The sequence below is a fragment of the Gracilinanus agilis genome, chromosome 6 (assembly GCF_016433145.1).
Source record: "Gracilinanus agilis isolate LMUSP501 chromosome 6, AgileGrace, whole genome shotgun sequence".
In the NCBI taxonomy this organism is placed as follows: Eukaryota; Metazoa; Chordata; class Mammalia; order Didelphimorphia; family Didelphidae; genus Gracilinanus; species Gracilinanus agilis.
This window is the reverse complement of record NC_058135.1, coordinates 232,768,461-232,783,462: the sequence shown is the minus strand read 5'-3', so window position 1 is coordinate 232,783,462 and position 15,002 is coordinate 232,768,461. Positions and strand designations below refer to the sequence as shown.

The window sequence follows — 15,002 nt, the reverse complement described above, 5'->3', positions numbered from 1 at the left end:
AGACAAGGGGCAATTGGATACTGGGCAGGGAAGCCAGGAAAACCTCAGGGGGGGGTCCCCTTTCCAGCTCTATGTTATTTCCTGTTTGCCTGTAAAATGGCACATACATCCTTAACTTCTAAACTGGAGTCAGCTTATCATCATTCATTCATGCATTCATTCAGTCATATTACGCACCTACTATGTACTAGGCACCTTACTAGATGATGAGAACACAACTAGAAACAAATAGTAGCCCTCTTCCAAGAGCTTAAATTCTATGCTTAAAGTATGGGATAATGAGGTTTCACATTTCTTACAGTCCTTGCTTTCCTTAGAATGCATTCTCTCTGTCTCTGTCTTTCTATTTCTTTCTCCACGTCTCTGTCTTTGTGTCTCTGTCTCTGTCTTTCCATCTCCCTCTCTGTCTGTTTCTGTTTCTGTCTGTCTCTGTCTCTCTATTTCTTTTTCCATCTCTCTGTCTCTGTCTCTGTGTCTCTGTCTGTTTCTGTCTCTGTCTCTGTGTCTCTGTCTGTCTCTCTGCCCCGTCTATCTCTCTGTCTTTCTGTCTCTGTCTGTCTTTGTCTCTCTATTTCTTTTTCCATCTCTCTGTCTCTGTTTCTGTGTCTCTATCTTTCTGTCTCTTTCTGTCTTTCCATCTCCGTCTCTGTCTGTTTCTGTCTCTGTCTGTCTGTCTCCGTCTCTGTGTCTCTGTCTCACTGCCTCATCTGTCTGACTCTCTGTCTTTCTGTCTCTGTCTGTCTCTGTCTATTTCTTTTTCCATCTCTCTGTCTCTGTGTTTCTGTCTCTGTCTTTCCATCTCCGTCTCTGTTTCTGTCTCTGTCTGTCTGTCTGTCTCCATCTCTGTCTTTGTGTCTCTGTCTATCTCTCTGTCCCTGTCTGTTTCTGACTCTGTCTGTATCTTTCTGTCTCTCTCTCTCTTTCTCTGTCTCTCTCTCTCTCTGTGTGTCTCAATTACAGAGCCTGGACCAAAGCCAATGCTTCTGATTGAGGCTGGGAATGTTGTGGCCTTATCAGAATGCATTGGAAAGGAGTTATTGTCACTGGCGTTAAGCGACTGATACTCTTGAAGATGGATGGCTGGGTCTGGTGTCTTAGCTCATATCAGCAATCTGCAGGAAGCAGCTGCTGAAACTCCTGTTTTCAGCTCTAGGGGCAACCCCCCCCCCCTCCACTTTGCTTTCTCTTCCCCAGAAAACCTTGATTTGGTTAAAAATCAAAACAAACAAATGGCCAATGAAGGGGTTTTCATTTTATTCCTGAGTGAGTACGTCTGCGTGGGAGGCTGCCTTTCTCTAAGAGGAAGGCACTGAATCGACCTGGGATTACTTTCCTGGGAACCAATTAAAATCGATTTCTCCTCTATTAAAACTCTCATTTCACCCGTGAAAGTAAATTAGTTGTAAATCTCGAGAACAAGTTATTATTCATGGAGGACTTGGCTTTGGCCCCCATCCCCAGCTAATATCAAACGCCCCTGAACGTGAGGCTAAGTGAATAGGTTTTGTCTTTTGGAGATGGAGTCCTTTGCCATACAGCTTAGCAGTAGGGACGGATGCCCTCCTCAGGTCTCACCGTCATGCACCTATGAGAAGGCTCGGGCTGACCCTGAGAGGCTGGGCTGTACGTTAGGGTCAGGGAACAGCCCGATGGAGCAGACCACGTGGGCAGCAGCTGCCCCGCGGCTTGCCCCCTCTGAGAGACGTCCAGCCGTAGCCCTTGGGGCCAGGTTCACCCCAGGCCCTGAGGAGGGCCCGGTTTCTGCGGAAGGCTGGGTTTTCCCATGCCAACTAAAAATAATTTTTCACAGCTGCTGGATAAGAATCAGATCGCAGCTACCCATCTTGGAAGGTTTCTACGAAGCTGACAATAGTTAAAGCTGCGTTTTGCTCCCAGATAAGCTTTTCTGTTTTCTCCTTCAGAAACCTTCGAGAAGCCCTTTGGAGCTGGGAATGCCATGAAATGATTTTTCTCAATGGCTGCAGGGATAGAAGGACACCCCAACTTTCTCCTGAGGTGGATGTGGGGAGCTCTGGTTATCCTTGGAGATAGGGTTAAGGTCAGTTCAGAGCAGGAAGGACAGAGCTAAAGCCAAGATGAAGGCTAAGGACAGAGGGAAGACCCCAAATGTGAAAGGGAAGCTGGGTAGACATTTAGGAACAAAGGTTTTCTAAGATATTAGGCACATCCTCCATCATGAAAGAACTGAACTGTGGATAGTCACGAACCCGAGAGAGAGAAGTGCAACCCCATCATTTTGCAGATGAGGAAACTGAGGCCCGGGGAAATTCAGTGACTTGCCCAAGACAGCTCATTCAAGCTGTCTTGAGTTCCGATTTGAAGTCCAGTCCTCTGACTTTAGGACCAATGCCTTTTCTAGATTTCTAGTAGGTACAATGGACATGAGTGCTGGGCCTGAAATCCAGAAGACCTGAGTTCAAATTCAGTTTCAAATATTTTTTAGCTATGTGCACCTGGGCAAGCCATTCAACCTCTGTTTGCCTCAGTTTCCTCAACTGTAAAATGGAGATAATAACAACTCCTGCCTTTCATAGTTGTCCTCATACCAAGTCAAACGAGATAATATTTGTAAAGCACTTCTCACATTGCCTGGCACATAGTAGGTGTCATATAAATGTGTGCACCTCTATCTCTTCTATAGCATCCTCAGATCTTTTCTGACATTTTCTTGCTTTGCCATCCGGACTTTCCCACCCTACTCCTTGGGTTCTAAAGTTCTGCAGTTCTACTTCTAGGTTAAGTTGCACAAAAGAAGATGCAACAACTAACCAATAAAGTCAAGATTCTTCACTAGGCCCTAAAGCCCAGTGGCACCATCTTGTGGCACCAATCATGGAAGGGGCCAGGGGAGAATTCAGAATCTTTGCTTTCAGTTATGACTTCCTATCACCTCACCTTTACTCCTCTCCATAGCTTTTACTAGTGGACAAATGACTTCAGAGAAGGTTTGTGCTTTAAAATTTTTGTTTAAAGTAGGTTAGGCAGATGCCATCCTTGTCTAGGACACATCAGAGGCTTCTGGCCTGTCGTCTGTCCAACCACCCACTAGGTTTGCTCCAGTACCTGGGAGTTGAAGCCTGGAGAACAACTTAGAAGTGTCCCTGGAAATCGATGAGTGAAGCTAAACCACAACTGTTTCCAGGGACTCTTTCAGTCCTTCTTGGGAACATTGGAGACAGAATGAACTCTTCTCCTCCCTTCCCACATTCTCCCCACGCTGCCTTCCCAAGCTTCCCTGGGTACTTACATTTTGGCTTGCGTGGAGGTGGTGGGTGCACCTCAGCTGTGATGGTCTTGGGCATTAGCAGCTGGCCCTTGGTGCCCCATTCTTCTTCCCATTGCTTCTTAAACCTTTCTTCATCTTCCGTGATCCTAAAAGACCAACAAGACCATCCTGCGTGACCTGGGCACACTTGGCAAGACTCGCATCCTCATCTCCTACCATCTGTGCATTTGCTTTTTTGGGAATTGTTGGGACCAAAATTCTGCCACAACTAAGTTGACTGTATTGGGGTTAAACAACATGACTTCAAGGATTCAATCTGATTCATCACACATTTATTAAGCACTAGGGGCAGCTTGGTGGCACAGTGGATCGAGGATCAGACTGGCATCAGGAAGACTCAATTCTGTGGGTTCAAATCTGGCCTTGAACATTTACTGGTTCTGTGACCCTGGGAAAATCACTTAAACATATTTGCCTCAGTTTCTTCATCTGTAAAATTAGCTGGAGAAGGAAATGGCAAACCACTCCAGTATTTTTGCCAAAAACCCCCTCAAAAAACCCAAGTCGGGTCACAAAGAGTCAGGCTGAATAACAACAAATGTCTCCATTAGAGGCAGAATGGAATAGTGGATGGAAAGTAAGCCTGGGAGCCAGGAAGACCTGGGTCCAAGTGCTACCTCTGACATGTATTCTGGGACTCTAGACAAGTTACTCAACCTCTTAGATCTCTCCAAGGCAACCCTTTAAGACTGCAAGTTTCAATTAAAATGCTATCCCTTGTTAGATGGAGTTCCCTTATTTGGTAGCTCCCATAGCAATGAAATCAAAACTATTTCTAACTTCTTCTGTTAGGCACTCTCAGATACTATGCGAGGCAAAGAGACAAGTACTATTATTACAAATGATAAAAGCTAACATTTCTATAGCACTTTAAGGTTTGCAAAGCACTTTACAAATATTATCCCATTTGATTCTTGCAACATCGAGAAGTAGGTACTGTTATTATTCTCATTTCATAGATGAGGTCAAATTTGAACCCAGCTTCTTTGAATCCAGAGCCAGTGATCTTTCCATTGAACAACACTACCCTCATATTTTTTTTTCTGAGATTTTCTGAAACTGTGAGGGATTAAGTGACTTGTCCAGGGTCATATAGGTATTAAGTATCTGAGGTGAGATTTGAACTTGGATCTTCTTGACTTCATGCCTAGCACTTTATCCAGTATTCTTTTTTTTTAATTAAACAATGAGTTAGTTTTTACATTAGAATTCCCAGATATCTCCCTTCTTCCCTGTCATCACCAGAGAAGGCATCATTAGACAAAAACATGTGTATATATAAAAACAATGTCTTGCTTGTTTCTATTTATCAGTTCTTTCTCTAGAAGTGGACATTCTCAAGTCATTGTTGATACAATATTTCTGATGCTATCTACAATGTTCTGTTGGTTCTGCTCATTTTGCTTTTCATAGTTTCAAAGTAGGTCTTTCATGTTTTTATAAATTAACCTTCTTGTGTCTTATGGCACAATAGTATTCCTTCACAATCTACTGACGATTCTTACTAGCTCACATTCTACTGGTAGAGAAGTTACATTCTGTACAAGAAGGCATGCCTCACGAGCATCTTGCCCTGGGATTTACTTATCTGTGTCCATGTTGTATCCACTCAGTAGAAGGGAAGCTCTCTGAGGGCAGGGGCTATTTTGTTTTCATATTTGCAGTCCTAGCATTTACTGCAGTGTCTGGCACATAGTGGGTTCTTTGAATAAGTCAGTTGATTTGGATTCCATTGGTTATTCCTATTTATTCATCACTCTAGACATTCTTTGCCTGATTTTTGTGAACAATTAAGAAGGTGTGGTGTGGTGGAAAGGACATTGGACTAGGAATTGAGAGAGACTAGGATTGTAGTCCCAGCTTTGTCTCTCATTGCATGACTTTGGGCATTTCCCCCATCTGATCCTCACTTTCCCCATTTGTAAAATGAAAGCAGTATCCTAGGATATCTTTAGGTTTTCTTTCAGCTCTGAATTTAGGCCACATGCTAATGAGAGACCTGGGGTTTAAACACAAAGAAGTTGGGCTACTGAAGGAGATATGTGGTAATGAGATATAACATCAGGGAGAATTGCAAAGTGACAACATCACGTAAGCAGTAAGTGGCACATTTTTTTGGGGAAAGGGGAAGTAACTCTAACTCTTCCATCTCTAAATTTAAATCAGAGGCTCAATGCCCCTGGGAACTAGCACCTTTCCAATTAGTAAGAGTGAGTGGGAGGCAGAACTTTTGTCCAATCAAGGTGCCGATTAGTGTATCTGAGACTCTTAGAAAAGAGAAAACAAGTCATCTGCTTCTTGGGATATCTTATTCTAACCTGAAGACACTTCCTGCAACCCCCAGTGCCTAGATCAGAGATACTATCAGACCAGGGAATTATAGAAATAGTCTAAGATAGTGATGGGCAAACTATGGCCTGTGGGCCAGATGTGGCCCCTTGAAATGTTCTATCTGACTTCGAAACATTATTCCTAATCTGACGACTATAATGAGTAGGATACAATACAATGACATTTCGAAAGAGTTACCTTAGAAACAGACTGACAGATGAGCATTTCCTTTCCTTTGGCCCCCTCTTTAAAAAGTTTGCCCATCACAGGTCTACGATCCTAATGCCCTGAAAACTCAGAGGATAGCATGGACCACATTCCCAGTTCTATTTATAATTGGCAGATTGTGTACACAGTGGGACTAGGTGAATTGTAATGCTTAAATTAAGTTCCTGTCCCTTTGCCCACCGTGACTTTTTGTCCATAGCCAAGTGACAAGCACATAGGATAGTCAGTAAAGAGGTGCCGGTGTGTCTAGCCCTAGCATGCAGTTACTTCCCACTCCCATTCTGGAAGGGGCAACTCTCAGGCATTTTCCCCCATTCTCTAGAGTTAAGGTCAGTAATTCTGCCTCAATTGCCCCAGAAAGGACAGGAAGTAGCAGTTTCCTTGAATATCCTTTCATAGGACATTGGGTAAGCCTATCTGCCCCTGACTACTGTGAGTTCAATCTACATCAGATCTCTCATGATTGTTGAAAATGCAACCAACGGAATGTTTGGCTAATGTCTTGATTGGATATTTTATATAAATAGGTGATCTCACCTTCCCTCATCTGGGATATTCTGAACCAAGCAAATTTTCTACACTTGGCCCATTATCCAGCCAATGGGAACTCTGTAGGCAAATCACATCCCCAAATAGCTTCTTTAGACTAGTCCAAAGAGGTTCTCCCACTAGAGGATGGACAGAGCTGAAAGGGACCTCATGGGTCATCCAGTCAAATGTCTTCATTTTTCAGATTAGGAAACTGAAGTTTAGCATGGGCAAGTGATTTGCTTAGGTAATAAGGAGCGGAGCTAGGATTTAAACTCATATCCTATGAATCTAATCCAATCTAATCAAGGGTATCAGTGAATCAGCTTTAAATTTGGGGCTTTCAGAGAGCACCATCAACTCCAAAGTGAAACCAGGTACCTTGTAGGATGATTTATGCCTCCAGTCCAGATGCTTATTCCTTAGACATCTGGCTGAGGCTATTTTCCTTCCATCATACAGGGTCACATACATACATGAATACGAAGATCCAAAGGAACTCACTGCTCAATCTCTTTCCGATATCGTTCATTCTCTTCTGCAGCCTTCTGAGCAATCTCTTTCTTCCTCCTGAAAAACAAGTCAAGGTTGGCATTTCTAGAATATCTCATGTTGATTTAATTACTAACATGAGAAGAGTGGCAAGCTCTCTTTTCTCAAGATTTCCCTTTGAGGATCCTCTAGACCAGTGATGGCAAATCTTTTAGAGACGGGGTGCCCAAATTACAACTCTCACGCTGCATGTGAGCCTACCATCTTATACCAGACAGGGGAAGGAGGAAGTGCTTCCATTGGGCTACTGGGCAGAGGAATGAGTGATGTGAGAAATGTTCACAGTTGCTCATGGAGAGGGAGAAGGGAACAGCGTCCTCCAACATGCTCTAGCATGCATGCCATAGGTTTGCCAACACATCTCTAGACAGATTCAGGCTTTAAGGTTGCTGATAGGTGGACAACATTCAAGTTAGAAAAGTAAATGAATTGTTACAGTTGAACATGGAGTGGACTTTTGTCCCATCACCTTGGACCCAAGGGGGAAGGTGTCTTATAGGTCTGTTGTGAATTGGGGACAAGAACTTGGCTTGAGGTTCATTCAAGAAAGCTGGAATTTCCTTCTAGAACATTTTCATAACTTGGATTTTTTCTCTGCATGGCCTGGGCTAGTGATGTACCCTGGAGGCAGGGAGATAGACTAGATGAGCACTATCTCCCATGATGATTGAGAATCCAGCAACATTAACTAAGGGAGATATTTGGCTAATGTCTGGATATTCCTCACTGCCAATCCCTCTCTCCATAGGAATCTAAGAGACAGATACTTCTAGGTTCAGTTTCTAACAGAGCTGGAAGAAGGGAGAACATTTTGTTTTTCTTCTCATATTCTCAGGCTTTGCACAGTGCCTAGCACGTTATAGGTGCTTAACAAATGCTTAAATGATTGATTGTTGTTTGAATAAGGTGGATTTACTTTTATATATGCATAGGATGGTACAACAATCTGGGGATTTAAGTTAATATAGAAAAGGAATTCTGATAACTAGGGGAAAATAAATTCTAGCTGGTGATTGTAAGTGAAAGTGCTTAAAAAGGAGAGGATAGGCTAGTTTCTAAATGGTCAAAGGATATGAACAGGCAGTTACTTTTCAAGGGAAAAAAATCTAGGTAATTGATAGCCATATGAAAAAACGTCCCAAATCACAAATTATTCAAGAAATACACATTAAAGCACCTCCTAGGTTATGTCTTATACCTATCAGATTGTAGACAAAAAAGGAAAACAACAAATGTTAGTGAGCTTGTAGGAAAATAGACACAGAGATGCACTGCTGATGGAGTTGTGCATTGATCCAGTCATTCTGGAAAATGAACTGTACATACCTTTTCACCCAGAAATATTATTACTAGGTTTATGTACCAAAGAGATCACAGAAAAAGGAAAGAGATCCATATGTACAAAAATATTTTTAACATCTCTTTCGGTGGTGGCAAAGAACTAGAAACTAAAAAGGATGCTGATCAGTAGGGGAATGGTTGAACAGATGAATGTGATGGAATGCAGTGGTGCTCTAAGAAAAGACAAAGGGGATGGTTTCAGAAAAAAAACAACCTGAGGACTCTTTGAAATGATTCAAAGTGAAGTGAGTAGAACCAGGAGAACAATTTATACAATAAAAATTGCATTATAGAAATGAGCCATTTTGGAAGAAGGCTGACCAATACGATGATAGAAAGTGATTACAGGGAACTGATGATGAAGAAGACTGGGCATCTCCTGACAGAAGTAATGGATTAAATATGCAGGTTGAGACATCAACCCCAGTAGGGGAATGGGTTTATTTAACTCTGCATATTTATTACCAAGATGGGGAGGAGAGGTGGGGAGGAGGGAGATAAAGAAAAGACAAGAATAGTGTAGCATAGGCCCTAGCCCCAGCCCGTGCCCCTATTCTCACTGTCTCTCTTTCTCCTGTTGCTCTTGGAGGATTTTATTGGATTCCATTGCCAGACGTTTCTGAAGCATTAACTCTTGCCGATCCAGCTCCCGCTGCCGTATTTCTGCCTGCCGCTCTCTCTCTGTCATGAAGAGCTCTCGACCCTTTCAGCATAGGGAGAAATTAGTTCAGTTCCATGGATGATCAGCTTGCTGTGGAATGCTTTCCCAGATTCCCAATTTCAATGGACATTCAGGCTACTCCATTCTTCGCTACTTCAAAATTTTATCATTGGTCCAACCCAGGGGACCGGAAGAAACATGAAGATAGACTTCAGCCTTCAGACCACAGAGCTATCACCAGTTTTGCCTCTGACTCATCATCACCTTTCTACTAAAACCTGATCCTCTTAACTTCCCCATTTCTCTTACTAGTATTGTCATCCTTCCAGTCACCCAGACTTGAAACTCTGTCTTATCTGATGATGACTCTTTTATCCTCCTCCATTCTCTACCCTTTATCCAATCAGTTTCTAAACTCCTGCATATCTTGACTCACATCCATTCTCTTTCCTCTCCACTCCTACCAGTTACATCATGATCTCACTGCTTCTAGCTGTGATCATTTTTATAGTCTCTGAACTGCTCTCTCTGCCTCGAAGCTCTTCACTTCAATCCATCTACAAGATGGCAGAACTTTCATTGTGTTCTGAGCATTAAGAATTACAAAGTACCAGGTTTGATCATCTAATATAACATAAACTTCTTGAAAGCTGTTCATTTCTGTTGCATCCTTACCATCTTAAGTATAGTGGCTGGCATATAGTAGGTGCTTGATAAATGCTTGTTGATTGATTCAAATTCAACAACTATTTATTAATTGAGAGACAATACTGGGCCTCTGTCACCTCTCAACACAGACTATATTTAGCTGTGAGATGGAAGTGCAAAGGGAAAGGTGTCTTTCCCAAACTTATAAGTCTTATAAGGAATCAGACAATGAGCAACCCTTTTATGTCAGACCAATTCCCCATTGAGTGATGTGGGGCTCCAGATAGGGGCAGAGCACGGGGAATATCAAGGCATTTATGACTTACAGCTCCAGCTACAATGGAGATGGTCAGGCTTCGACTGCTTTTTAGCACATTCACAGCCTGTGAAGACAGAAGATTGGTCAGCTAAAGACTAAGAAATCAGCTTTCCCTGCTAAAGGCAGGAAATGGGGAAGGAGGGAGCAGAAATAGAGATCTGAAGACAACTTCAGAGAGAAGGAATCCTCCAGGATATGTATCTCACCTCTTTGTGATCCATGTGGGTGAAGTCAATGCCATTTACTTCAACAATCTGATCTCCTGTCTTGGGAAGTAATGAAGCATAATCACCATGAGAGTCAGTGACATAAAAGAAAGAAAACTGGACTTAGCCTCAGAGGACCTGGATTTAAGTCCTGAATTAGTTTCTTACTACCAGAGTGAATCAGTGTAAATCTCTGCATTTTCTTATTTGTAAAATGAGGGGGTTGGGCAAGGTGGTCTCTGAAGTCTCTATTAATTCTGAATCCCAGGTCATTTGTAAACTTAATTTTTTTCTCTCTACCTTATCAATTTCAAATGCTCAGGAAATGGGTTTGGCAGTGACGATAGAAAGGTTAATTCTCTTCCTTATGTCTTTTTTTTTAAAAAAAAACCCTTACTTTCCGTCTTGGAGTCAATACATACTCTGATTTGGCTCCAAGGCAGAAGAGTAGTAAGGGCTAGGCAAGGGAGGTTAAGTGACTTGCCCAGGGTCACACAGCTGGGAAGTATCTGAGGCCTGATTTGAATCTAGGACCTCCCATCTCTAAGCCTGGCTCTCAATCCACTGAGCTATCCAGCTGCTCCTTCCTCCTTATGTCTCGAGCATCAGGAAGAAGTTCTCTCGGGAACTTGGGGTTCAATATTCTTCAGTTCCTCCTTGCTTCCAGAGCCAAGTGGAATTATACCTCTCCCAAAGACTCGTGTCTGGAATTAGGCAATTAGAAATTAATTTGTTTGGAATAAGATTCTGCCTTCTTGTGCCATTTGCTATATAGTTCATTCCTATGTTAGGTGTCAGAATTCGACTTCTAAGATAGCTGGCATCACTGGAAACATGAAAACCTGTAATTGAGGGGTGTGCCACTAGGTGGTGCTGATGCCCATGCCAAGGCTACCAGGATTCTATGACCAATTTTCAAAACATTCCTCTTAATAATGAAAACGCCCTTTAGTGGGGTAGCAGTATTTGGTCCTTGTCAAACTCAAAAGGATCCACTGGAGAAGGAAATGGCAAACCGCTATAGCATCGTTACCAAGAAAATCCATGGAAAGCTATGGTTCATGATATTGCCAAGAGCTGGACATGGCTGAATGAAAGAACCACAACAAGAAATTCATACACTTTAGGGTGCCTGAGATGTTCACGTTCTTCCCTGAGGGCAAGCTGTGACCTGGCAAAGGGTGAAAAGTTGGCTGTTTTGAGTACGCAAGGGGAATGGTGGAAGAAAAGGAGAAAGGGGAGCTGCAGAACTAAGAAGAAGTCACAGAAGAGTTTGGAGAACGATTTTGAACATTCACAGTTTTATGAGGCTCAACAATACAGATGGACCTTAGTATAGAGAGCAGGACTGAAGATGACAGGGTAGGGTATACTTACTTACCTCCAGCCCAACCTCTGCAGACAGAGAACCTGGTTTCACATTGCTGATAAAGATGCCTGGTTTTTGGGTGGGACCACTTGAAATGCTGGTACAAACAGATCAGAAAGGCAGAATGAGGAGGTTGGTTCCTCTGCCTTTTGCAGATAGCCTTCCCTTCACCTCCCTCCTTCATCATTTGCCAGGTTTATCTCTTACTATTGCCAGGAATGACAACATCTGCTACCTCCTGCATAGTGACCTGATTGCTAACGCCTGCCCACTCTGTGTGTTTTGTCTCATAAATATCAGTATTTCTACCATGGTATTTAGTACAATACTCTGCACAAAGTTTGTGTGTGTGTGTGTGTGTGTGTGTGTGTGTGTGTGTGTGTAAAAGAGAGAGACAGACAGAGAAAGGGGGGGAGAGAGAGACAGAGAGAGACAGAGACAGAGAAAGAGAGAGGAGGGTTATAGGTTGCATATTGCCACTCTATTTTGTTTGGAAAGCAGAGTTACTAGAATGTGGCCAGGCTAGAAACTAGAAGGCTTATGTTCTTATCTCAGACTTGAAGTTTGAAAGCCCTGTGACCTTTGGCAAATATTCCACCTTTCTGGGCCTCAGTTTATTTACGTATAATGCAGTTATATTTGTGCTACCCACATCACAGAGCCAGTGCAAGGAAAGTCCTGATAAGCTTGAACAGTTATATAAATGTGCCACTATTATTAATAGAAAGCCTTGTATAGATTTGGATTGCTCATCATGGTGTTTAGGCAAAAGAGTATGAGCTAATGAGAGAAAATTATGTGGGGGACAGGGTGATAAAACAGAATCTTCACCTAAAAATATAGTCCATACAACCACTACCCACCTGCATCCCAGGCCTCGAGAACCGATCAGACTGATAAAGACTTTTTTTTCTCTGTTTTCCCGGCTCCCAAGAAAGGGAAGAACACCTCTACCAGCCTGTAACAATAGAAAGAAATGAGATGTATGGCACTGGAACTGTCCATGAATGCAACCTCACAGGGGAAAGACAAAGTCAATTCAGGAAGCTAAGAGGGGTTCCCATAAGTCACAGAAGATAATAAATGCTTATCCATCCATCCATCCATCCATCCATCCATTCATCTATCCATCCATCTATCCATCCATCCATCCACCCACCCATCTATTTCTAAATTATCCATCGACTCCCAAACCTATGGTTAAACCAGGGGTCAGCAACATACGGCTCTCGAGTCATATCTGGCTCCACCTCCCGACCGGCCAGTCCAGGCAGAGCCCCAGGATGTGCCCCAGGGGGCCCTTCAGCCCCACCCCATATTCCAGTGCCTTCCGCCTCCATCCTCCTCCTTCTGCAGACGTTTATGGCTCTCATGGCCAAAAAAGGTTGCCGACCATTGGGTTAAACCATATTGACTATTCTAAGCCTCATCATCTCTGGTGAGACATTAATTTGCTCAAAGACCAAGTAGATGTATATATCTCAGTCTGAACAAAGGGCCACCCATAGGGGAGCTATTTTATCTGTGCTGGTATGCATAGGGAATAAAAATTTCTCAGCCTCAGTTAGCTCTTGGTCCCTAGGGCTCATGACCAAAAAATATAGTGTTTAGTCCACCTGGATAAAGGAGCCTAATTCAGGCCAAATCACCTTCTGGTCAAGCATGATCTATATTAGGAGACTTCTGCCTTATTCCCTATCCTAAGGTGAAGCATCATATTTCTTACCCCTGTCTCTGCCACAAACTGGTCCACAAACTGCCACTTGAGAGACTCATCAGGAGAGCTAAAGGAGAGAACAAGTATACGATTAGCCAGCTGCCGATGGCATGTGCCCACTGCTGGGCCAGTCTTACCCTACTTCTGGAGACCCCTAGTCCAAGGGCTATCCTTGAGGGAGTGAGGGGGGACATGACTGCATAGCTATCAAACCAATTCAAATAGAAGCTCCCCCCATAATTTTGTAGAGGAAAGTGTCAAAAAAATAAAAGAACAGAGTAAATTCAAGAACTGGGGGTTGAAGGAACATCCCTCATCATTTTAGAGTAGGGGCTGCAGCCCGAGGCAGATCAGATATGGGAGGGCAGGAGACAGGACAAAGGAAGGCTGGTCCTCCACTCACTTTTTCACAGGGATCATGCCAATGTCTGTAGGGAGAAAGAGATGAGTAAGGAAAATAGTCATCCTCCTAAACTCCCTCCCCGCCTCCTCCCTGCTCAGCCACTGAGATGAAGCCTCCATCCCCAATTCCAGCAATGGCTGTACTCACGCCTCACTTTGATAGACACAGTCTTCTTGGTCCGGATGAGATTAATGATCTCCTCATGGGTGCAGGAAGATATAGAGTATCCATTGATCCGTACAATCTCATCACCGAGCTTGGCAGGAGAAAAAGGGAAGGCTATGATTTTGGGGAGCTATTTTAAGAGGTGGCCAAAGAAAAAGGATTGGTTGGGAAGGTCAAGGGATGTGCCTCAGTGGGTCTCACAGGGGCTTTCTGAGGAAGGGATACAGCTATGACATAATATATCCTGATTTTGTAGAAGTGGATACATGATACCAAATGAACCAAATTACACTGAATAGTGCCTTTGTGCTGTGGGGAAGGCTGATAATTCAGGGACCTTTTGTCATCAATTTGACAAAGCCTGGGCCTGGAAGGGACCTTGAAACATCATCACATGATCGCAATTCACCGTGTTTTGGAAGGATGGTCCCCAAACCACTCCAGACGGATGCTTTAATCTTGTTTTTAAAAACTCTATCTCTCCTACTGTTCCTAAACAAGAAATTGCCTTAGGTCCTATCACTATGATTTATTTATTAACTATCTTTCATATTCTAGACTTTATACTAGTTTCTGGGAACAGGAAGGCAAGAATAAAACAATCCTCATCCTCAAGGGGCTTACATTCTACCAGTTATAATCAATGGTTGTTACAATGGTTGTATTGTGTGTACAACCAATGCTTGTATCTTGGTAACATGGGATGGAAAACTTCTACTTATTGGCCCTCAAAAATATATCAGGGATGAATGCCTGCCCTTTGATCCAGCCATACCATTGTTGGGTTTGTACCCCAAAGAGATCATAGATAAACAGACTTGTACGAAAATATTCATAGCTGCGCTTTTTGTGGTGGCAACAAATTGGAAAAGGAGGGAATGCCCTTCAATTGGGGAATGGCTGAACAAACTGTGGTATATGCGGGTGATGGAATACTATTGTGCTAAAAGGAATAATAAACTGGAGAAGTTCCAGGCGAACTGGAGAGACCTCCGGGAACTGATGCAGAGCGAAAGGCGCAGAGCCAGAAGAACTCTATACACAGAGACTGATATACTGTGGTAAAATTGAATGTAATGGACCTCTGTACCAGCAGCAATACAATGACCCAGGACAATTCTGAGGGATTTATGGTAAAGACGCTACCCACATTCAGAGGAAGGACTGCAGAAGAGGAAACATATAAGAAAAACAACTGCTTGAACGCATGGGTCAGGGTGGACATGA

General features: G+C 43.1%; 1 protein-coding gene across 1 annotated transcript in view; it reads right to left on the bottom strand.

Annotated features, from left to right (window-relative positions):
* Window positions 1-15,002, bottom strand: part of USH1C (USH1 protein network component harmonin) — a 55,810-nt gene that overhangs the window by 28,659 nt on the left and 12,149 nt on the right. Inside the window, exons 2-11 of the mRNA XM_044681808.1 lie at window positions 13,758-13,866; window positions 13,611-13,635; window positions 13,217-13,274; window positions 12,354-12,448; window positions 11,503-11,587; window positions 10,122-10,181; window positions 9,923-9,979; window positions 8,848-8,990; window positions 6,899-6,964; window positions 3,269-3,393 (exon numbers count right to left, since the gene is read on the bottom strand). Coding sequence (XP_044537743.1) covers window positions 3,269-3,393; window positions 6,899-6,964; window positions 8,848-8,990; window positions 9,923-9,979; window positions 10,122-10,181; window positions 11,503-11,587; window positions 12,354-12,448; window positions 13,217-13,274; window positions 13,611-13,635; window positions 13,758-13,866 — 823 coding nt within the window. The remainder of the gene's footprint in view (window positions 1-3,268; window positions 3,394-6,898; window positions 6,965-8,847; window positions 8,991-9,922; window positions 9,980-10,121; window positions 10,182-11,502; window positions 11,588-12,353; window positions 12,449-13,216; window positions 13,275-13,610; window positions 13,636-13,757; window positions 13,867-15,002) is intronic.